Source organism: Zosterops lateralis (assembly GCF_965231275.1).
Source record: "Zosterops lateralis genome assembly, chromosome: 13".
Classification (NCBI taxonomy): Eukaryota; Metazoa; Chordata; class Aves; order Passeriformes; family Zosteropidae; genus Zosterops; species Zosterops lateralis.
The window spans coordinates 8,896,253-8,919,758 of record NC_139773.1 but is presented as its reverse complement, the minus strand read 5'-3'; the positions used below and the strand labels follow the sequence as shown (position 1 = coordinate 8,919,758).

Below are 23,506 nucleotides of genomic sequence, written 5' to 3'. Positions count from 1 at the left end.
GTTTATATGAATGCTAGAGACAGCCCATAACTTGTGATTTTCCCTGCTCTCAACTGCATTAAGTAGATAAAGGCACAGTATTTGTCCTAAGTCTCATTAGATGCAGAGTGGTTATTGTTATTCAGTCAACCTATTAAAAATAAATCTGATGAGGGGAGTGCTCCCTCACTGGGTGTAGAACTGGACCAGTTTGCCAGTGCAGGTGGAACTGTGCTGGTGCACACCAAAGGATTTAGCTTATTTTAAAGAAAAGCAAACCATTTCAGAGGCTGATTCTGTACCTTGGGACAGAGGATATAGGAAAGACCACAAATTATTTTTGATTCAGAGGTTATGTTTTTCTATTACTTCAGTGCAAATTTCAGCCATGCTCTGACTCATCTTTGGGATATTATTCAATATAGCTATTAAACATTAGATTGCATGAACAGGGTCACCTTAGAACTGGCAAAAATTTAGGGCATATTTGGAAAGATATGAGGAAGGGGGAGGATCAATATTTTTAATTCAATTTCCCAGTAAGGTCTGCTCATTTAACTCAGAACATTCCCTATAAAATGACAAAGCTATTTACATTAGTAAGTTTAAGCAGAGCTTGGCTGCGAAATCCCTGGCTGTTAAAGAAGCGTGTTTTCATTAGTTTCAACTGGCTTTGGGTTTAAAAAAAGTAACAAATAGTGCTGAAAATCAGCAAGGTGCCAAGGCTGGCAACAGGGAGTCCCCTGAGCCCGGAGCCATTCTAATCAGGGTACTGCTGAAAAGCACTGTTCTTGGAGCTGTGCTCTGGCAATGGAGAATGAAACGTCTTTTCATTCACTTCTTCCCACTCCAGTGGGTTAGTCAGGGCTGACTGAGGAGAAAAGGCTCCTTATGGCAGCTGTTCAAAGGAGAAGATTTTATATTTTTCACTTATTTTTACGTGGGGGTGGCTTTGCTGGCGTTACCAACCCCTCTCAGTCTGTCACAGGACCTCAAAAGGGTGACTTTGTGCCACCAATACTTGGAGTGTTCATTTCATTTCTGCACATCTCATTTAGGGAAAGGAGACCCAGCAGCTTTACTCTCTGGAGCTCATTCATCAGAGTGCTGCAATGTGACGTTGCGAACTTTGCAAGGAATCTTTTAAAGGTCCCAGTCCCACGTAAAGCTTTGAAGATGAAAGTCCATTTTCCTTGTACAACAAAGAAAGGGGGAAAGATTGCACAAGCAGGACTGGAAGAACAGAGTGTGATTATTGTTGCCCATATTTAACCAAAATGCATTAACCAGCCTACGTGATAAAAATGACAGCCAAGAAATTACATAGAACTAAGAGTTTCAGAGATCTTAAAAATCATTAGAGTTTGTTGGAATTAGCCTATTGTATTTCAAAACTCCAGGGGCTTTAAAGCATCCACTGTACACATTTCTCCATTCCTATCTCTGAAGCTGTTTTTTTTTTCATTTACTGCTTTACTGACCTATGTCTGTGGTCTTTTTACTTCTAAAGCAAAGGTAGTGTCATTAAAAGTCACTCCTAAGTTTGGCCATTGACATAAATTATTTCCCCATATTCCAGATGATTTCTATTATTTTGTGGTGGGGAAAAAAAAAAAAAAAAAAAAAAAAAAAAAAAAAAAAAGAATGAGGCAAGAGCAGACACAGTAAGATTTCAGCTTGTTCTCTGAGAAGTTGTCATAGTGAAAAATAAACATAACTCAGAGAAATCAGAAAATAGTCCTTCTCTTCATTTGCTGATTCAGTCTCCAGTGAGGAGGCTGAGAGCCCGAGTATGAGACAGACATACTTTTTAAATTCAGGACATCAATTCAGACTGGAGCCACTGTGCAATGCAGGGTTATGCTCTGGTAGCTGTGGGAAATCAGAACAATAACACCAAATATCTGGTACAAAAACACATTCTGAGAAAGGTGATGAAGTGCACACAAAAATCCATAATGGTTCATTGGGATAGGTCCCCTTCAAATCATGAGTTCCCCCTAAAAGAATTAGGAAACAGGAGCTGCTGGAGATTAAGTCAGTTTTGGGTGAGAAATGGTTGGAGTCAAACCCAAGCACATCATGGAAGAAGAAACCTCTGTGTCATCGTACATGATGTCATAATTTTACCTGGCCAGTTTCGACCATTATCACTGATGTCAATAAAGACTTTCTTTCATGAAACTCTGAATACAGCAAAAGAATTCTTATCTATGCAAAAGGAAGTAGAATGGAGTCCTAAATATTGCTTATAGGCAACCTTTGGGATCTCCAGCTATTTCAGAGGCACATCCCCATACAGAAATGCTCCTCCACGAGGCAATATTTTTTCTACCTTTGTGAAGAAAGAAATGCAAGTATTTTCTTCAAATATTTTGTTTTCTGTAGCTTATCTGAGCTGATAGCATTTTCTTACCACAACATCTTATGGTAAGAAATATTTCAATTTTTGTAAATTTCTCTTTGGAAAGAAAATGAAAGGAAAAAAGCTGCCTCCAAATGCACATTGTTTTATTGATTATAAAATAAAGACCTTTTATGGGTAAATCTAAAATAGAAAAGCAATTAAATTGTATTAGAAGAAGCCCTTACTGGAATGCCCAAACTGAGACATCCAAGTGTACACTTTTAGAATATTGAAATATGCTACATTCTTTTTATAGTGTTGGACTGAGTTTTATTCTGGAATAAAGCAAACTGCTGTACAATTGTCAAGCATCTCTAGAATTTTAGAAACCATACCCATCAGATTGTTAACAAGATTGATCAGGCTCCATTTGACCAGTTTACAAAGCAGTATCATTATAATCACCATCTTAATTAAGAAACTCAGGGGTGCCCTGAATAAATCGAGGCAAATCATCACATTTACAGACTTGTGTTCAGAGCATTAATGGTCTCACTTAACCAAAAGTCAGTGGATACAAATCACTCTTCAGCTGCTGCCTTTGTGTGAGTTCCAAGAAGAAAATGCATCAGCCAGCCAGGAGCATGAACATGGGAGCAGAACACACACAATGACAGCTGACTTTCTTATTTTTACCCCCCTCTTGCCATTTGTCAGACATATTGCAATCTCCAGCATGCTGCTTGGATTTATGGGCTATCTCTCTAGATAAGAGACAGAGTTCTGGGATCTGGAGTTTTATTTCTTTGATCAAAGCTTTCCACAAGCGATTTCAGTGTGTATTAAAGTCAAATAAATGTCCAGTGAAGCAACATTACACTGCCACCACTGGGTAATGAGAGCTCACACAGTGGGGAGTGAGTCTGAGAGGCTCACTGTGGAGCCCATTTGCCATAAAAAAATGCAGTTTTATCACAGACATATTTCACACTGGTAGTTAAGCAGCCAAAAGGGTAAAGCTTCTGCATGTGCTTTCTCTGTAAGCATGAGAGTATTTGATATTTGGGGAGAAAATATTGCGAAGTGGCAAGTGGCAAACCACTTTCTGGCTTTAGGCTTGGAGGAAGGACAGATGGCTGAGTGATGGGGAGGTGCTGCTCCTGAAACAAACCTGAGAGACCTGTGGGCAGGGAGGGACCAAGGCTGCCAGAAGCTGAACAAATGCAGATGGGCAAAGGCAGGGCCTGAAGAGCTCCATGCCAAGGGGACCTCAGCAACAGCATCAGGCCCAGAGGAGGAGAACAGATTGCTGAAAAAAACCCCTATTTGAATACACTTGGGTGGGGAAAAGGAAAAAGAAAAAAAGAAAAAAGAAAAGAAAAGAAAAGAAAAGAAAAGAAAAGAAAAGAAAAGAAAAGAAAAGAAAAGAAAAGAAAAGAAAAGAAAAGAAAAGAAAAGAAAAGAAAAGAAAAGAAAAGAAAAGAAAAGAAAAGAAAAGAAAAGCTGGCCAGCTCTCCTTGGCAGCAAACCCAGCTCACTAAGGTGAGGCCCACTGTGTTCAGTTGCTGCTCAGTTATTTGCCAAGGGAAGCTTCAGCTATACTAAAGTATAGGGTTTAACAGCATGAGACTAGCAGCTCAGATTAGCAATGGTTAAAAGGAAATAAGAATAAACAAAAGGGCTCCTCTTCCAGACCTTTCCTGTTGAATATGTAATGTGTGATGTCTCTATGCAGAGGGCTGCAAACATTCTCTCTTTTAGTTTAAAGCATCCTGGGAAACTTCATTAAATGAATAATGACTGTTAGTAAAAGTTAAACAACTATTTTAAAGTATCATTCAGTTTGATGATAGAGTTTATTGAAGTGTTCCTGCCAGCAGTTTATTCCCTATGAGCAATACCTACATTCAGATCACAGACACTGGATTATCACTCTAGGCTTTCTGGTGCAAACCCATAGTTTAATAGTTTTAACCATAAATAATCTCAAGATTATTTTGGTTTATGTAATAATAGTAATGAATGGCATGTATCCACTGATTCCTTTCTAAGGCTCTTGTCTCCATTTAAAAGCACAGAAATGTCTCATTTGATCAAAGGCTCTCTGCTTTCTGCTCATTCCTTGTGTACTCAGATGTGAGTGTCTCTGGGTTGTGCTATAGCAACAGCAGGAGCACAGGCAGGAACTACAGATAGACCTTAGTGCAGGAAAATCCAAACCCTACCAAAGAAGGAACTTGGGAATCTTATTTCTCAAGACAAGTGTGTGATAGGGGTTCTTAGACCCCCCCCCACTAAAGGGAATTGGACCAGTTATGCAAACTGGCCCAAACTGGCCCAGAACTGCTCAAACTCCTCTTCATGAAAGGAATTAACACTTTTCTTTTTTGTATAAAAAGTTGAATGGGAAACATAGGATCAGGCAAAATCCAGGTTTTTTTCCTACAGGACTGATGAGAGCAGAGCAAGAAGTAGATTTTGTCACATTTCTTCAGGCAGAAGGAGCAGTGTCCTCAGAAATGCAAGATTAATTCTCTGGGAAAGCAGGATTTACCAAGTGCTACAAAGCAGCAAGAGGAAAGTAAGCAATGTTTTCCCTCAGGTGGCTGCTGGTCTGTCTGAGAAAGTTCCACAGGGTGTTCAGTCTTTGAATACCATGTCGATTCCAGGAGAGATAACATAAACTAAACTCACTGTACTCGCCTTTGGAAACTTTCTAGGTCAGCCTCAAGAAGCTGCCTATGCTTAGAATGGCTCCAGAAGGAGAAGTAACAGGCCAGTGCCTCTGCTTCTGCAGCAGGTACCACAGACACTCTAAAAATACATGCTGGAGATCAGGCAAGGGCCACATTGACCAAACTCCCTTGAGAAGTGTGAGATATTTGAGTGGGCTGAGTTTGTGCTGGCGGGCACAGCGTTCCCTGGGAGCCCTGGCTCTGTGTGCTGTTCCATCCCCAGCAGCCCCAGCCCAAGGCAGCAGCTCTGCTGGCAGCTGGGATGGTGACAGCATGTGGGCTGTGCTGCTTTTCCTTCTCCTGGCATCAGCCAGGGCCACGTTCAGTCCTCGTGGAGCCTCTCTCCAGAGGCTGATGGTGCTGCTGCAGTCAGAGGTTACATTTTGCATGGCCCCAGCTGGATGCTCTCAGTACATGTGTGGGCATCACCACAGATCAACTCAGTGTGGGTGTACCCAGAGATTTCACACAACTGAAACCATGAGGGATGATGGCACATTCTGTTTATCTGTGTTTGTTGTTGAGGCTTGTCCTGTCAGGCTTTTCTGTAGCTAATGCAAAGGCAGTGATTTTTGGTTTTTTTCCTATGCAAATTCAGTCCTGACTCCTTGGAGCTGCAGTGTTATATAATGAGGATACATGTGCATATATATATATATATATATATGTAAGCCCCCACACAACACATTGCTGTTACTCACATGCCTCAGAATAATGAAACAGACCTCCTAAGAACTATCTTGACCATTTCAGTACTTTTCCAGCATATTTTCTATTTCTGCTTTCCTGAAATAAAGAGTTGTACTCTGCATGAACTTCAGCACCATGGGTGGTTACAGCCACTGCTGTTACAGTGTTATTAGAGATTGATGACAGCAAAGCATCCCTGCTATCAGTATTTCCCTCCTGGCATGATGTGCTTTGCAATATGTATACACACAATGAACAAGGTAAAAGTACAAAACCAGACTATCTTCATTAGTGTTTATCCTCTGCAGGAGCTCTGCCTGTCAGGTTGTTTATGCTGTGTGGGTCAGTTACCTCACTGTGAAGATGCTGATGCCATGCTTAAAAATTTAGTTTAAACTCAACAAGGAAACCATCACCAGTAGTCAGGTTTCTCCTCTTTTTTTTTTTCCCAGTATAAATTCAGGATTTTTTCTTTCATTGGTGTAAGACACTAAGACACTGTAAGTTTTGGCAGATAATAATATTCATGCAGATTTTGAACCAAGGAGGAACAGAATTGACCTGCAATTCTACCTTCCCAGGTTTTCTGTCCTTCCAAAGGAAATAATCTTTCACTTGTACCATAAAACTCAGCTTTCATTAGCCTAGACTTCAGTTTTCCACAGTGGTCATTCTTTATGGCAGGATTGCAGAGGACAAGTCTGGAGAATACAGCAGGTGGTCTGGTTCGTGTGGAATAGATAGATATATTAACCTGTGCCTCTTTTTCCACAGGGATGGAATTCATCACATATTCATTCCTAGTGTTTTGTGCATCTTGATAAGATGCTTGACCTGACACTGTAGACAAGCAGTGCAGAGCAGATCACCCAAAGAATATATTTAAGTCCAAATCAGACTTCATTTTAAAGGAAAACTAGGTTATAGATCACATCTGAGGCATAAGGCGATGTGTTCCTACCAATAAATCCCAAATCAGATGCACAAAAACTTGTAAGAGATGGAGAATGTGATGAATCCCAGCTGCATTGACCAGCATTAATTTTTCCTTTGGTCAGAAGTTTTCCATTCAGAATCTGGGTTGGCCATCTCCCCAGCAACTAATCCTTCTCTAGGGACAGGGGAAAGAAGAAAAAAAAAAATTAAGAAAAAAAGAGAAAGTTATTCAAGGATTCTACACAGCCCAATGTTCTGCATGTAAAAATGTCTTTCCTTTTCTTTTGAATGACCAGACAAACAGTAAAGCATTGTTCAAATCAATAAGTAAACTGAGTCTCTTCTAGGTTTTTTGTCCTCTTTGGGGAACAACACTAAACAGCAAACTCTTCTTCTAAGTATTCACATCTTCTGTCTTTTCAGTTTCAGCTTTGCTGTTGTTAAAAAATACTTTTTGAGCACTTTCAGACAGAAAACAAGGCATTGGTTTCACCCTGCTTCGAGGATATTGACAGGTTGAGGTCAGATTTTCTTGTAAAGGTTTGCAGAGCTCCAGTGCTCATGTGTCCAGCTGTTTCAGTATAGGACAAGCTTAATCTCCTCTCTGTTGAAGAAAACTACAAGGAAAAGGAATTTACTCTTTCGCTTGTCAGCAAGGAGAAGCCGATGACATTTAAAAATAAATTTTCTCTTTTAAACTTGTAACACCACTAGTTCATTTGTAACTATAACGTTGAACTAACTGACTGTAGGTGGATTCTGCAAAGTCCTGGTGGTTATGATCAAACAGCAAGCAGGGTTTGTTTCAGCAAGGCCACAATGGGATTGTCTGTTAGAAGTCTGTAAGGAAATCGTAAAAAAAAAACCCCAAAACTTCAAATGAGTTAAAAGAAACCAGAGCAGGCATCGTTTGGAAACTGATGCTATCAGCAGCTCTTGCTCAGAAAGGAAGGGCACCCTTAGGTCTTTTATGAACTTGCACAGGCAGCATTCCCATCTGGTATTGTGCTGGGCTCATAAAGCTGCAGAACCATCAACAGCTGATTGGGGCTGGATGGAACAAAACTGTTTCAAGCAGCAGTGAACCCCTCACTGCCACCTTGGAGCTGGGACCTGCACCTGAAACCTGCTGCAAGTGCAGGAGTTCAGCACCTGGCTCAGAAATGCTGCTGCTCCCCCACCCTGCAGTGGGACACAGCCCTGGGGCAGAGGGAGCCAGGGATGCTCTGGGAGGCACAAGGAGGGTCATTGGCAGTGAAGAGCCATGAATTAATCCAGAGCATTTTCTTTACCCCAAATGACTTCACAAATTGCAGCAACTCTTCCAGATCTGTTTAAGTCCTTTTTTGCCTCCTGCACATTCTCAGAATAGGAGCCTAAATTTTGGACTGCAGTCAGTGATAAATTAGATGCCTTTACAAATGCAGTCCTCTGCATTCGTGGAGGGAGTGAAAACCATTATAAATACAGTGACAACTGCACCCACATACCTTGTAAGTAATGATTCTGTGACATAGACAATATAACTAAGGGGAGGGCTCAGAAAATTATTTCTTTAGTAACAGACATACATATCCACAGAGCCTCTTCTAGCAATAGTTTTGGGTTAGTGTTTTGAGTGGGATTTTCTGTTTGGTTCAGGGTTTTTGTTTGTTTTGTTGAGGGGGAGGTTGGGGTTTGGGGTTTTTGTAGGGGTTATTTTGTTTAATCTGTTAAGGAGCATCACTCCATAGAAGAAGGCTCACTTGAGGCTCCCTTATGCCCCTACCAGGCTCTCATGTTGGAGCAGGTTTGACATCCTCTCTTTGCTCAGTAACACTCACATCACAGTCCTACCCTTCCAGCTGTAAGATGGCACAGCTCTGCCTCCCTGTACAAACAGCAAAGTTTGCCTCCCAGTGTCAAACAGCAGCTCCAAATGGGTTATAACCTGTAAGCCCCATCTTCCAGAGTTGTGAGCACTGATCAGCATCTTCAAAATATTTTTTTTAATTGACTCCCCCAAAACACACACACACAGAATAAAAATTAGTCAATAAATAGTCTATGCAAAAAGGTTAAGGAAACCTTTCATTAATAGTTTTAAACATGTTGTGATCAGTCTACAGTGTCTGCTCCTGACTTAGGAAAGTGAGCTGCTGTCAGACATTTCTTGCCATTATTGTCCTCTTCACCTTCCCCTCATTTGACTTTGTTCTCTGGTATAAACAGAGTTTGGAAGCATGGCTGGAATTAAATGTGGAAATTAACAGCTCCTCTGGTGTTTTTATTTAGGGGCTGACTGTATGTTTTTCCAGCTGCACCTGATGTCTGGCACTGGTTTATTCCCCTTCCATCCATCACCTTCTTAATTGAAAACCAAGTGGTCAAGCAACCAAGTACCAAATTAGGAAAACAACAGCACACAGTGTCCATAAAAGAGTATCTCCCTCTTTTTCCAAGTACACAGATGCCATTAACTCATCCCAAGCTTCACCAGCCTGTCTTTCCCCTGCTCTGCCCTGCCCTTGTTGGGTGTTACCCAGCCCAGCACTCACACTTTGTCAGTGCACTCGAGCTCTGCAAGCAGAGAAGACACAGTGCTGTTGTCAGGGGGTTTGCCAGTTCTTAAACCCAAGACAAAACCCAACAGGAGTGAATTCCAGTTGTGCTTCTCACACCCCAAACTCCCTGCCTTGTCCCACAGAGGGGAGCAGCACGTCTGGGACAGCTCTGCAGGGACAGAGCTGCTGCCCATCCTCTCCCTCTGGACATGGCAGAGCTCAGCTCACACAGCCCCTTGGTCAGCAGCAGCTGGACACCTGCTGCAGCTGCATCCTGGTGTGGGTTCTTTGGAGTTTGCTCACCTTGACCTGCTTTAGCAGAAATATTTCCCCCTTCCTATTTTCTTTCAGGCTCACGTTAAGCTACAGAGAAATGGCATCTCAGTTCCACAGCAGCTTTGGACCAATCACCCTTGGGGTCCCAATTGCTTGCTTTCTCATGGAAGTTTGTACATCCCTAGAGCACAGACGTGGTTATTTTTCATGCCATTCTTAATATATTAGAGTCAAAAATAGAATTATTCTGTGTAAAAGGCAAGGACGTTTTATCTCCGGAGAAAGAGCAGTGTAGTGCAACAGCAAGCAATTTGAAGGCACAAAAATAAACCCTCAAAATTTTCTTCCTGAGAGGAGGAGAAATGTGTGGGGGGAAAAAATAGAAAATGGTGAAGCAGTGCCCAAAAGCCTGTTTCATAGCTGCACTTTAACTATTTAAAGCACACAGATTGCACAGAGGCCTTGTTTAATATTTTGGGCTGATATTGACGGGCCTTGCTTTACTAACAGCATATTATTTTGTTCCTACTGGGAACAACCAGCTCCTGCATGCTAAAGAGACTTCTTTGGAAGGAACAGAAAGCATTTGAGCTGCAGAAGCAGAGGGAAATGTGACCCTCCCGTTAACCAGGAGTGGTGCCTGTGGTAACTGCCAAGCACAAACCCCACAAAAGCACAGATGCCTCCACAGCCTTCCTCTCTCCCTCACCCTGCCAGAGGAGGGGATAAAAGAACACATGAAAACCATACACAGCCTGATCAAGGATTCAAGTCGTTCATGAAACTGGACTGAAAGCACCCAAGACCTGTACAAGTGGCAGGATGTTCAAACAGCTCTTCAAGTGTTTGCTCAGAACAAATCTGCCAGTTTGGAGCCACTGCAAGCAAGTTCTACAGATCATTGACAAAGAGAAGCTGCTACAAGGATTGCATCTGGATAAAACAGGACAGCTGCAAGACCTTCAAAGGTTTTACATGGCTTTTAAGTTCTCTCTGACAAACAATACTTTGGCAAGAAAATCCTTTTTTTCCTGGGTAATTGTTACTTTAGTGTGGAAGAACATGATGGTTGAATCCTTTCAAAGAAGCCTACAAGCCTTCATTCCTTAACAAGATAATTGTTTATCATTCATTATATGCTTGATATTCCCCAAGAGCCTCTGTCCCTTCTAAGCAATAAACAACCCCTTAGCACACACTAAAGAACTCATTATGATCCTGTTGTGAAAATTACATGGCCAGACATTAAAACAAGCATAATTTTCCTATAGAGATAATAATTATTTGACTAATTGGGTATTTTTGCCACACAGTCCCCATGATAGCTTCTTTTTTCCCTGCTGTGTCTTCTAGAAAGGACAGTGTAATAAATGTGGTAATCGTGGAAAAGGCAAAGGACACGAAACACGAAATGTTTCAGAGGCTGAAGTTAAATTCTTCAATAGTTCCTGCCCAGAATTTTCTGTGGAGCCTAGATTGGGGGAAAAAAAACCTTCACAGGCAATTTGAAGGCAAAAAACTCCTGGCCAATTAAAGATGTCCCCGAGTGCCAGCAAGGCATGGGCTGCTGGGGTTGGTCAATTATCCATGCTTAAATATGATCTGGCTGTAGTGTTTTGGGTATGCCACCATGCCTCTTTGGTCAAAAATAGTCTTCTAGAGTAAAATTAGCATTTAAAAATCCCCACATTAATATAGTCATAAACACCTGTCTCAAAATAAAGAGGAGGTCATTGCAAGGGGTAGTAACCACTCTTCCCTTGTCAAAACTCTGCTGACAGTGGGGAACTTTTTTGTCTGGCAGAGTCAGGCAGAGCTAAACAAGCTTTTTCTCAGATAGGGTTGTTCACTCTTTTCAACATATTTTGCCATGAACATAAACTGGCATCAAAAGACTTTAAACCTGTTTATAAAATACAGTGGTCAGTTTATCAAAACCTCTTTTAGTTATGTAGTAAAGCTTAGAAACCCAAACACCCCAGTGTTTTACTGTCATTCCTGGCAGACAGGCTTTAACTCCTGAGCAGTTCACTTAAGAGCAGAGCCTTCCTCCTACTCTGGGTGTACCTCAGGGTGCTCTGGAAGCATCACTTACACTCACTGCCAGCTGCCAGGAGCTAACCAGATGTGTTTGTTGCCTTGGCAGAGCTTCCCCCCGTGCTACGAAATACAAGGTGCAAAGTTGAAAATTAACTCTTGAAAGTCATCCCACAAAGATACCATTCCTGGAGCTGCAGCCTGGTTTAGGCTTTGGTTCTGATTTACATTATCAGGTTAATGAAATTAAAAGCTTTAGTGGCCACTTTCAGAGAGGTGTCTGCTGCTTGCATGTGCCCTGCTGGTCCCTGGCAGCCTGGACCAGGGCTGGGTCCCGACCAAAGCAGCTGCTGCCTGCTCTGGCCCTTTGGTTTGTGGGACACAATGGCAGAGATGATCCTCCCTGAGCCCCTCTGGCAGGGAGTGGTTTCCTCTCCCACAAGCTGGATGTGAGTTTGCAGGATATGACCAAGCGTAATGTCTCATTTGTAGTGTCAAATAGCAGCCATACAAAATCCCAGCATGGTGTCAGCTGTGCCATATATTCAAGGGAGTGCCTGGGAGGGTTTCCACCCTGTGAGCCAGGCTCAGCTCTAGGACAATGCTCTCATCCACACACCCCTTGCCAGCTACTGCTTTCAGACCCAGGAGAGGAGCACGGCGGTGCAGTTCAGTTCCCAGCCAGCTACCAGGGGCAGCAGGAGCAAAACTCAGCCAGACCTTTTTTTGGCAAGCCCATCAGAGCTGATGGAAACTGCAGCCTGAGCTCCTCTCCTCTGGCCAGGCTCCTGGAGGCATTACCCAGAGGACAGCAGTCTCACTCTGCACTGCTCTGCTTCTCTTTACAGAAGGGGCCCCCCAGCCTTCCACCACCTCCTCCAGGTATTGAAAGACAACTCCAGTATGCAGCAACAATACAGTACTAGAAAAGTAAATGCCAGATACAAGTCAGCAGCAGAAATAAGACTATCCATTGGAATCTCCAGTCCCCAGGTTCCCAGACAGAGCTTTTTTTGTGGCATAGTTGCTGCTCATCTAAAGCACCGAAAGGAAAAATAATCTTCTTTTCCATTCAGTCATATTTCCTCTGCACAGGGCTGTTGCTGCCATTGCCAGCATGTCCAAGTTCTGCTTTCAGACGTTTGAGTACTGGGTACATTCTCCCAGGATCATATAATTATCAGTCTGTAACCTCCTGTTCCACTGCGGATATGAGCAACCCTTTTATGCTCCCAGTAACAATTTAGAAGTGTTAAAGTTTGAGCACTGGGCCCCTGGTGCTTACACGTGTTTAAATTGGCCCTCCCTGAAAGCTGATGTATTCCATCTGCTCCACTGGATTTCTTGGCTTAAAGTTACTGGAAACACTGAATGTTTCTTCTGCAGTGATCCTGTAGCTGTCCAAGAGTAATACACACACTCAGAGCTCGTGCCTGGGCTGCTCAGGACTAAAACACTACAGGACAAGTGGCTTTACTGGACTTTTTTTTCCTGTCTGATTTTAGAGCTACTTTGAAATCCAAAGTCCCGCAGTTCACATTTCTAATCAGTCTTGTAACATGTAAGTGAGACTTGTTGGATAAATAAAACACACGTTTGCAGCTCATTTCCTCTCACATTTTGCCTGAATGATGGAAATTAAGCAACTAGATTTTTTTTCTATTTATGTCAAGAAAAGAAGCCATTACAGACAAATCTTTAGGTTATGAAGAAACAAGCTGCAACACAGTAAATGATCAACACCAGCAGCAATGCTGGATTAACCATTCAGATATCCACTGCAAGAGCTTTACAATCCAACTGCCTCCTGGCCATTCCCAGACTCTCCAGGCTGAGGGGTAGATATATCAGTATATCCGTAAGTTAAAGTACACAGGTGCATTCAAATTGGGTCACACAAGTCATTAAAACAGCACTTTGCTACAGCAGTGTTCACAACCCAGCTATCTCAGACTGTGACAGACTCTGAGAGCCTGCCTGGCCCTTGGCTTGGTCGTTCTCCCACAAGCCTGAGCAACTGCTGGCAGCTGGAGGGATGCCCACGTTTGCAACAGCACTGCTGACTCCTTAAAACCTGTCTTGTGCTGCAGAAGCTGTGCTGCATTTTAAAAGTGAAGATTCAGGGGTATTAAAAATATTTCAGCCTCTTCATCAGCTCTACTTTCTTATGCATTTCCATCTTGTTCAGTTAAGACTCAGCCCTTTGCTTACTTCCAGTACAGCTGGGGGACAGATGCAGGGAACCTTTTCTGGTTCCCATCACCTCCCAGTCCTGCCAAGCTGAGGGAACCCTCTTCAGACCTGCAGCCTCTTCGTGATTTTAGCTCAGACCTTTAATTTAAAACAGCTCCACTCACCTCTCCAGGATGCTCTCAAGCCTACTCAGTAGCTCCACCACAGGCACTCCTTGGCTGGAAAACACAACCACCCCGACTGCTGGGAGCTGGGGTTACACTCAGTGTAGTGGAATTTCAGGCAAAGGCTGCATGTGTGTCTCACTTTGGAGCAGGTGAAGCCAGGGGCTGAGGCAACTGATCACCCAGGACAAGCTGCAGCAGGCATTGGGGTAACAGCTCCCAGTGTGAAGTGAAATTCCAGCCAGCCTGCTGATACAATTAAAAATGCACTGGACAATGTCCACAGAAACCCTTCAGATCAGCTCCTCCTCTCTCCATTTTTGTGGTGAAGCCACACTCCCTCCAGAGTTCACTTCAACTCAACTTTCAGCCATTAGCCAGAGGAGAAAATACCCTGGCTGCAAAATGGTATTACAGCTTTGACTAAGTGGCTGACTGGGAGGGAAATGGATTCATTGCTCAGGAGGCTGGTTTCCATATCCTCATAATTGCTTCCAGCAATTGTTGACCATTATCCCTCCTCACCATAGTGGGAGCATCTTCTGGTTGACTGGATTTGCCGTGTTTTGTACAGAGCGGCTGAATGTGGATTTACATAAAAATAGTATTGCTGAGCATTTCGTTCTGACCATTTTGTACTTGGTACAGCCATCTGCAATCAAAATATTTGGAGAATATTACAGATGTTCTTGCATTTTAGTCTCGAAAACTCCTAAAATATAAAACTCTTACATCCGCTCGCTGGAGTTGCCAAACTTTTTCTGCACTTCTGTTATTAAGCAACTCTGTTATTAAGCAATCGTGTTATTAAGTTTAGGGGATGTGAGGCATCTTTGTCGTGCTCAGCACTGCGTGCCAGGAGCTGGGTGGTCACTGGTGGGGAGGGGTGTCCTGCCCTGACCACAGCACTCCCTGGGCACAGGGAGCCTCTCCCCATCCTCCTGCCCAGGGCTGGGCACTCACCACCCCTCCATGGGCACCACAGGGGGAAACACAGGGCTGGGGAGCTGCACTTCCACAGGGATGGAAGATTGCTGTGGGATCAACCCCATCACAAGGAGCTTTTAAAACAGCTTTTATCATACACAGCTCTCTAGATGACAGAGAGAAGGTGAGAACAGATCTGAAGCATAACTGGCCCTTTCTTTAGTAAAAACTAAGATGTCAGATTTTCTCTAATGGAAGCTAATCACTACCCAACAAAGGAGTATGCTTGGAGGGTGGTTTTTCATTTTTAGCCTTGGTGAAATGTTCCTGAAAGCTAATAGCAACTATAATGCCATTGCTGATTTGTTTTGCTGTATGAAAGAAAGCAGAAAATAGAATTGCTGTATGTAGGAGGTGAAGATGTATTTTGTGTAGTGAGCAACGTGCTGCAGTAAGAAAAGGCTGCCACGGTAAACACGCTGTCCCCACGAAAGGCTGTATGTAATCATGTGGCTAAGCGCTTGTGATCTTTGAAAGGCAAGGCGTCACCTGGGTGTCTGAGCGCAGCGTGATGTTGGAGGCAGGAATCCAAACAATCAATCCAAACAGCTTCTCTCACTCTCCAGCACACGCTGCTGCAAAGCTGCACACACCCTGAATCAAAGCAAAGCCCTCTGTGAGGAGCCCTCACGCTGCTGTCTGGAGGCACAAGTGGGCTGATGGCTGCTGTCTGCCTCCTCCCCATCCCACACACATTGTCTGAGCCCCGCAGCAGGACCTGGGGCACTGGAGGCTCTGCAGAGTGCCCATCCCAGGGCCCAGGCTGGCAGCTTGCTGGGGCAGGTGGAATGCTGCCCTTCACCTCCTCCTGTGCCTGTCACTGACAGGGTGAAGGGACCGTGGAAGCAGCTGAAGCTTCTGCATCTAACAGACACCACAGTGCACAACAATCTGTGTCCCACCAGGCTCTGCCCATGCCCACTGGAACCTCTTTTGCCTGCTGCAGCTGACTGGGATGGAGCACATGGCAGCCACCGTGGGGAAACTAATTCCCAGCTCCTACAGAGTGCAGAGAGCAGCACAGAGAGTCAGGGGAAAGGAGTGTGCACAAGGGATTTGGGACTGCCTGGTTTCTGGGGGCTGGCATGGCTGGGGGGCTGCAGATGCCATGGAAGGATAGGATGGAGAGGCAGGAGCACAAAGTGGGGAGGGAGCCACAGCAGCAGTGCAATAACACCTTTCTTTGTTTTACTTTTGGAAAGATGAGGAAGAGCTCAGTCTCACGTTGTTAAATAGTAGATCCCGCTCTTGGGGCTCGCCATGGAAAAGCATTCCAGCCTTAACATTCAGTTAAACTTGGCCCGATGGTTTCCAGCTGTGCTGCCCCTTTCACAGCCTGCAGCTTTCACCGGGAGCTGTGGGATCATTGTCTGACCTACCAAACCCAGGGGTGTCCCGGCAAGGAGACCCATGTTTGAAGGTCCCACTGCTCATTTTTGTGCATAAGAGACAGAACTTTGGACACACAGACCTGTATCACACTTGTGCTTTCTGTGCTGGACAACCCTCTCCTCTGAAAAGTTCATTTGAGGCTTTTATGTGCTAATTTAGCATCCAGCTTTGTCTCAGAGATCACCCAGGTGGAGGGCAGCTGCATGTGTCTGTATTTAAGGTTCTGGTGGCTCTGCTGGTCCCAGAGCTCACTAGGGTGTATGATGGGATGTTTTGTTCACTCCGACTGCTTTGAGCCACAGAATTGCAGCAGCTCTGCAGAGCTGTCCCTGCAGCAGGGCCAAGCACAACAGGATTCACCTGGGCTCTCACCTGGGCAAAGGGACACGAGCCTGAAGTGGCATGAACTTCAATAAAATTAATATTCTAAAAATCTACTGCAATTATTTTCAGTTTTTGATCAAACCAGGTACTGATCAACTACATCCACTTGATTAATAGCAAGCCCTTACTACAGAAACAGACACTTACAATCTACCATTTCAGTGTGTCAAATGCACATAATTACTCATCATGGATACTATTTATATACCCACGTACTGCTAAGTGAAAGAATGCTTTCATCCTGGTTTTATCATTTTTAGATTAAATCACAGTTTTTCCTACTTCCTCCAGACAGCAGCTCAGCCCCACAATTTTCTCTCCAAATGACAGGCAATTCTTTTAAGCACATTGAATTATTTTTTCCAGGTGGTGGTTCAGTTGAAATTAAATGTTACTCTTTAACATTGCTCAGCAGTACAGCTGTGGCACACAATGATGACAACTTTAATATTCCAGCCAACTTGAAAATCAGAATTAAAAAGAGGACTTTAAATTCAGTGTAACTTACTCCAAGTGAGCACTGGCAGCCAGCACCCCTTTTTCCTGGCATGAGGGTGTAAGGAGCACAGGGGAAGTGACAACACTCATGTGCTGAAGGCTGGAAAGGGCCTTGGAACTCACCCCACCAGCTTCAAGACTCACTCAGTCTCCACAATCAAATAAGTACTGGAAGATTTGATTTTTATTGTCATTTTTAATCTCTTAGTGGTTTGATTTCCCAGCAGCTGGTGAAGGACATGGTTACCTCCATGCCCCTGGGAGCAGCCAAGGCTCTGGTGTCCCAGTGAGCAGAGTGAGGTCCCCAGCTGGCAGGGACACACAGGCACCTCCTTTGCAGGAGCACAGACAGAGGGGAAATGTGGGGGAAAGGCAAGGGAGGTGTTTGGGAACAAACACTGCCATCACTCCAAGCTCACTGGCTGTCCTCCCCAGACACACACCCTCATCACCACCTGGCTGCAATGATAAAGTGCCCTTTGATCCAACAGAGGCTTTGCTGCCCCAGAATTAGCCTGGATAATTGTTTCATATCCATATTTCCTTTGCTTTGTCCACAGAGGGTCAGTTAGAAGCCAGCATTGATGTGAAGAACAGAGGAAAGTCGAATTAATCTCGACCAAGAATTACAGAAGCTCATGGGGTAAAGCCCAGCAGTAGCCATCCATGTGTTTGGGTGCTCTGCTGAGTGAAATGTGCAGATATGAGTAAAAGATAAAAAATCCCAAGCATTTGTTTGATAAATATGGAGCAAATAGCTCAGATATTTTTGTCTGACAGGAACCACATGCACTGAAGCACCAACACTTTATAAAAGTCGTATTCTACAATTTTGCAGATTGGTAGCAAAAGGGGAAGGCATTGATACTACAGATTAAGGCAAAATAGATCTATGCTTGTGAATCTGCTGAGCCTAACCATGGAACAACAGTGCCTCCCAATGATCAGAGTGTAACTCTGAGGGTTCATATATAGCTTGTCACTATCTCCTTTTGAAGTCTCTGATACTTCATGTGTTATTTCAACCACAACATCTCAGCAGATCTCTCTGCCAAGAAAAGCTTTCATATTGCACCACAGAATTAAAAGACTATCACAGAATCAGCATATAGATTCCCTGCCAGAATATTCTGTTCTTTATTTGCAAGCAAAAGCCCTCAGTGACAGCAAGACCTGAAAGATGGATGTGTGGAACCCTAATAAGGATATCTGCTAATAGTGTGTTGGGAGTGTTCCTGCAGTTGTGACTGTTCTGGTCAGTGACACATGCAAGGTCTCAGTTAAACATGCAGGCACTACTTTTCTTAACTGATTGCAAAAATAATTCACCAAATAAAATTAACATCTCCCTATTTTTCTATCCCAAACCAGGTCCTGATTACTTCAGCTCCAAGAATCTTGCACTGCAAGCCCAGAAAAAGATCCTGAGTAAAATGGCAACCAAAACCATGGCTAACATGCTAATCGATGACACAAGCAGCGAAATCTTCGACGAGCTGTACAAAGTAACAAAGGAACACACCAGAAACAAAAAGGAAGCCCATAAAATCATGAAAGACCTGATCAAAGTGGCGATAAAAATCGGGATCCTCTACCGAAATAACCAGTTCAACCAGGAAGAGCTGGAGATCGTGGACAAGTTCAGGAAGAAGCTGAACCAAACTGCCATGACCATCGTCAGCTTCTACGAGGTGGAGTACACCTTTGACAGGAACGTGCTGGCAGAACTGCTGAACGAGTGCAAGGACCTGGTGCACGAACTGGTGGGGCGGCACCTGACCGCACGCTCCCACGGCCGCATCAACCACGTCTTCAACCACTTCGCGGACGTGGAGTTCCTGTCCGCGCTCTACAGCCTGGACGGGGAGTGCCGGCCCTACCTCAAAAAGATCTGCAACGGCATCAACAAACTGCTCGATGAGAAGGTGCTTTGAAACTGTGCTCAGAGGAAGAAGAAACCAACCAAAAAAAAAACTTCTCTCTAGAACTGGCCACCCTTCCTAAGCCATGGTAGGCAAGCAAGCTTTCCTTCCCATCAGTCTTACTACAGTCCCCAGCAGGGCCCAGAAGGTGCTCACCAGGCTCATGATGAAGTGGAAAACTTAAATCAGAAGGCTATCGATTTTAATGTTTTGCTCAGATAATTCAGTCTTTTTCAAGGAGCAGAGTGAACAAGGCTGCTGATGCGTGTTGTTCAGACACAGATTGCTATTCACCGTGATCTCGCTAGCTTTGTGTTCAAGGCTGAACATGTGAACAGAAAGTAAACTCAGATGCATGGCTATGTAAAAATAGACAGATGAAGGCAAGAGCAATGCATGGAATTTACCCCCAAGGCCCTTGGTGCGTATATTTTTATTATTTCCACTCTAACTGAAAAAGCTTTGACAGAAAGTAGGGCTGTAATGGATTAAGTTCACTCCTTTCAAAAGGATCAGGAATCAATATGAGAAAACATCTCTGATTTTACATGGAATATAAACCTAAAGAGAGAGTAAAAATTTATACAAACTGAAGCGGGAAAAAATCTAAAGATCTGCTCTATGAAGCAACAGTTTCATCAGTTTAGTTTTATACCTGCTAACAACAGAAAGCAGGTTTCATTTTAATTTGAAAAGCAGCTCAGTGGTTCAAGCTCAAAGATAGATGTAGTACAGCAGTTCCCCCGCTCTCAGGGCTTGTGTATTGGGTAACATCAGGTGAGTTCAGACTGAAGGTTGTGCTGCTCTTACTGTTCTGCCTGACAGAACAAAGTCCTTTTCATGAAGATTTTGAAATGGCCCTTGTGAGGAGCAGCACACCTGAGACACCAACATTTACACCCCTGATCCTGAAAATATTCAGCCTTTTGGTTTAATGTACCCATGACATTTGTGCCTACAGTATATCAGAGGTGGGATACAAAGGAACCCCATCCACTCTTCATGCAGTGCCTCCAAGTGTAGCATATCCACAGTAGTCAAAAGAGAACAGCCTTAGTGACTCTGGTGAGTTTCTGGAGTGAGTTTTTGTTCAGAATGTTTTCAGTGAATTTTCTCGGGGTTTTTTTGAAACAAAATATAGTGATGTCTTCAAGCAGAAAACATTTTGCCAAGAAAGAGTGGGCTTTGTACAGTCATAGTTGGACACAGGGAATGAGGGAGCAGAGTGGATGCTCTGGCTGCCACTTGCAGAGCCTGGGTAGGTGCAGACTGACCCAGAGTGAAAAAAAACACATGTTCAGAAATCTCTCCTCTCCTTGTCCTCTCCATCTTATCCTCCAGACTCACTTCTCTCTCCTGACACTGCAGTATCAGGAAGCCTGTCCTTTCAGCTGACACAGAGAGCAGACAGTGCCATCATCTGGGGGTAATACCTTCCATATCATGTATGCTATGATAGAGAGATGCATGTATCTAAAAGTTGACAAAGACAAGAAAATATATTTGAAAGCCATTCGAAAGCCATTTCTCTCTACAGGAAGTTTACATGTTGATCACTCATTACTTTAGGATAAGAAAAAAAATGTTTCTCATTTAAATAAATTCTTGAATACTATGGTATTGAGAAAAAAAACTGTTCAAAATTCTTATCCTTCTGTCTTTCCTTACTGCAGAGTAACTATATTTTATCTCTTGCAGCAACAGTTTTTACTGCCATACCTTTATACAGTTGAGAATACACATACCCAGGTCATGTACTCACTTGGGTTGTCCTAGATGAATTTTTACCTGTTCCCAGGAGAACTCATTTGAAGCACAGTAAAAATGAGACATTGGCAGAACAGTTTTTAATGGTGCAAATTTCCCCCATGTATTTCCTTTGACCATTAAAAGTAGATTTAGTCACAAAGAAGATGGAAAACTCCTTTGCAACGCAGAAATGAGACAGCAACATTTGGGGTTGCAAGTTCAGCCAGTTGCAGAGCCATATTTACCTGCATCATTACCTGCATTTCTTCCAGGCATGTACTTGTCAACTGATGCTTTTGAACAGTATTTCTTGTATCCAACGCTCCTGTCCCAGTGCACATGTCAGATTTTGTGTGTTTCATTTGTGGCAAACAAATTTAAGTTCTTCTTTTAAAGCCAGAAAAAGATTATTCAACATTCAAGATGTCTAAAGGAAAGGGATATCCTGTATTTGTGACTTTTTGTGTGTTTCAAGTATCAATATTCAGACTCTGGTATTTTAAACACACCAGCTGAACATCTGTTGTTTTATTTAAAAATAATCTGAGTAGCCTTAAGGAAAGATATGTTTTCAAGTATTTCTCATACTTGCATATCCTGTATATTCATTGTTTACTTTTGTACTTGTAGCTTGGTATGTAACAACATTGCAAAAATATGGGCAATGTTCAGGTCACCTTAAATATATTATGTATTATCACATTTGTGGATTAAAAATGTGTGATTACTGCCCTTTCTGTTTCCTTTTGATTTATTTATCCTACCACCTCTGTTGTATCACAAGCACAACTCAGCAGCAAAAGAGCAGGTACCATAAGCCAGAATCTCACTCTTCCAAGGACCTTCTTGCGGGTTTCCCATGATATATTCAGCCTAGTTTAGCTTGATGTGACTTAAAAGTAGATGGAAGACACATTCCTGACAGATTTCCCAGCCCTGTCCTAAACATGGGGATGCTGGAACCTACCAGAACATTTTAACAGCAAGCATTTATTCTCCTGTCCTTATTCCCAGAAAAGGCAAACTGCTTGGGCTGAAAGAGCTCAGGATTTGCAAACAACTCACATGGCAATTATACTGAAAGCAATGAAATACTGGCACAAAAAGAAAATTGACCACTACCTTAAAATCAAAGTTTAAAGCAATCTCCTTAAGTGGTGCTTTGAGCCTTCCTGCTGGTAGAACATTGCTGTCAGGTTAATTTTATGAATCACATCATGGCAGGACACAATATTCTTTGCTTCATCACTGCCAACTTTATTATATAAAGACAAGAATGCTAATGTTCAAGAAACTCTCATGGGAGTGACCACTTCTGACATGTTAATGATATGGTGCCTGTGCCACAGAGCTGCACATCATACTGAACATGGGATCTGATTTGTGCTAGAGAAACACTCTCAGAGACATGCACAGAAATAGCTGGCCCTGAAGAGAACCAAGCAGTAAAGCACAATTAAGTTTCACCACAGCAACAGAAATGCAAAAAAGCAAGTCTTAACTGGATGACTTGAGCAGATCTATTTTTGTTTTTACATAAATCAATGCCAGAAAAAGACCACGCACAGTCTTACCCACACAGAAAATGATAATACAGCTTTTTATGCTGAAAAACTACCGGTGGGACTCTACAGGAGAGAAACATTTTTCTGATATTTAGAAACCATCATTTCTGGTTTCTAAATGGTGTCATTTATGACCTACTTGCAAATACAGGAAGCCCTCAAGATAGTGCCATCCATTACACAAATTTACTCTTTTGGGTCCTTAGAGAATGAGGAGGATTTGGGAATACTTAGCAGAAAGTAATATAATCCAACAGATTTAGTCTGTATCTAAGAAAACATCCTGCCTCACACTGCCATGTTGTATTTCCTCCAGTTTTCCTACCAGTGTGTTTGAGGTAAGGAGGCAGAAGTTGACAAAACAGTTGAAATACTGATCCAATCACATTCCTGCTGACTCCCAATTGTCCAGAACTCACAGGGCACACTGCAGTAGAACAGTGAGGCCTCCTGGTACCCAAAGGTTTGATCCAGTCACTGTTAACCTGCCAGTTCAGCACTGTCAGCATAGTTTGACTGGCCTCTGGCTGCCTCTTGAACCAACTCAAGAGGCAAACTGGTGATGTGCTCTCCTCCTTCTGGCCTGCTTCTTTCCCTTCCTGGAAAATAGGTTCATCCTTCAAGATGGACCAAGCCACAATGAAAATTGTAACACTGTGGAAGATGAGGATACTCACAACAGAATTTTCAATACTGAACTACATGGAATAATATTCCCTTGTAGGGTTACCTCTGCAGCTCTGTTTCTGAGACAACTGGAGACAATCAAGATCAGGATTGCCAGCACTGAAACACTGAGGTTCTCCAGGGCCTGAGCTCCCCACCTCAGCCAGGACTGCTGTCACACAGCAGCAGCTTTGTTACACCAAACAGCCTGGTGGCTCAGCTCAGGGCTGCAACCACCTTCACTTCAGCCAATGTCACACTTCCCAAGCTCCCAACTCCACAGCAATGGCTTATGTTTGAACTTCAAAATATGCTATTGCTGTCAGCTGTGAATAACGAGACTGAAATCTCCTGTGATGCCTAAAAACAAAATCACACTCTGGCAGTATTCCAAAAAGAAGACTGGATAATGTGAGCTGGCACACAATGCTACTTAAAAAGTG

At 43.2% G+C, this 23,506-nt stretch overlaps 1 protein-coding gene across 1 annotated transcript in view; it reads left to right on the top strand.

The window, feature by feature from the left end:
• TNFAIP8L3 (TNF alpha induced protein 8 like 3) overlaps window positions 1-21,534 on the top strand; it is a 44,864-nt gene extending 23,330 nt beyond the window's left edge. The window contains exon 2 of the mRNA XM_083870751.1: window positions 18,533-21,534. Coding sequence (XP_083726877.1) covers window positions 18,533-19,095 — 563 coding nt within the window. The 3' untranslated portion in view covers window positions 19,096-21,534. The remainder of the gene's footprint in view (window positions 1-18,532) is intronic.
• The last annotated feature ends 1,972 nt before the right edge of the window (window positions 21,535-23,506 follow it).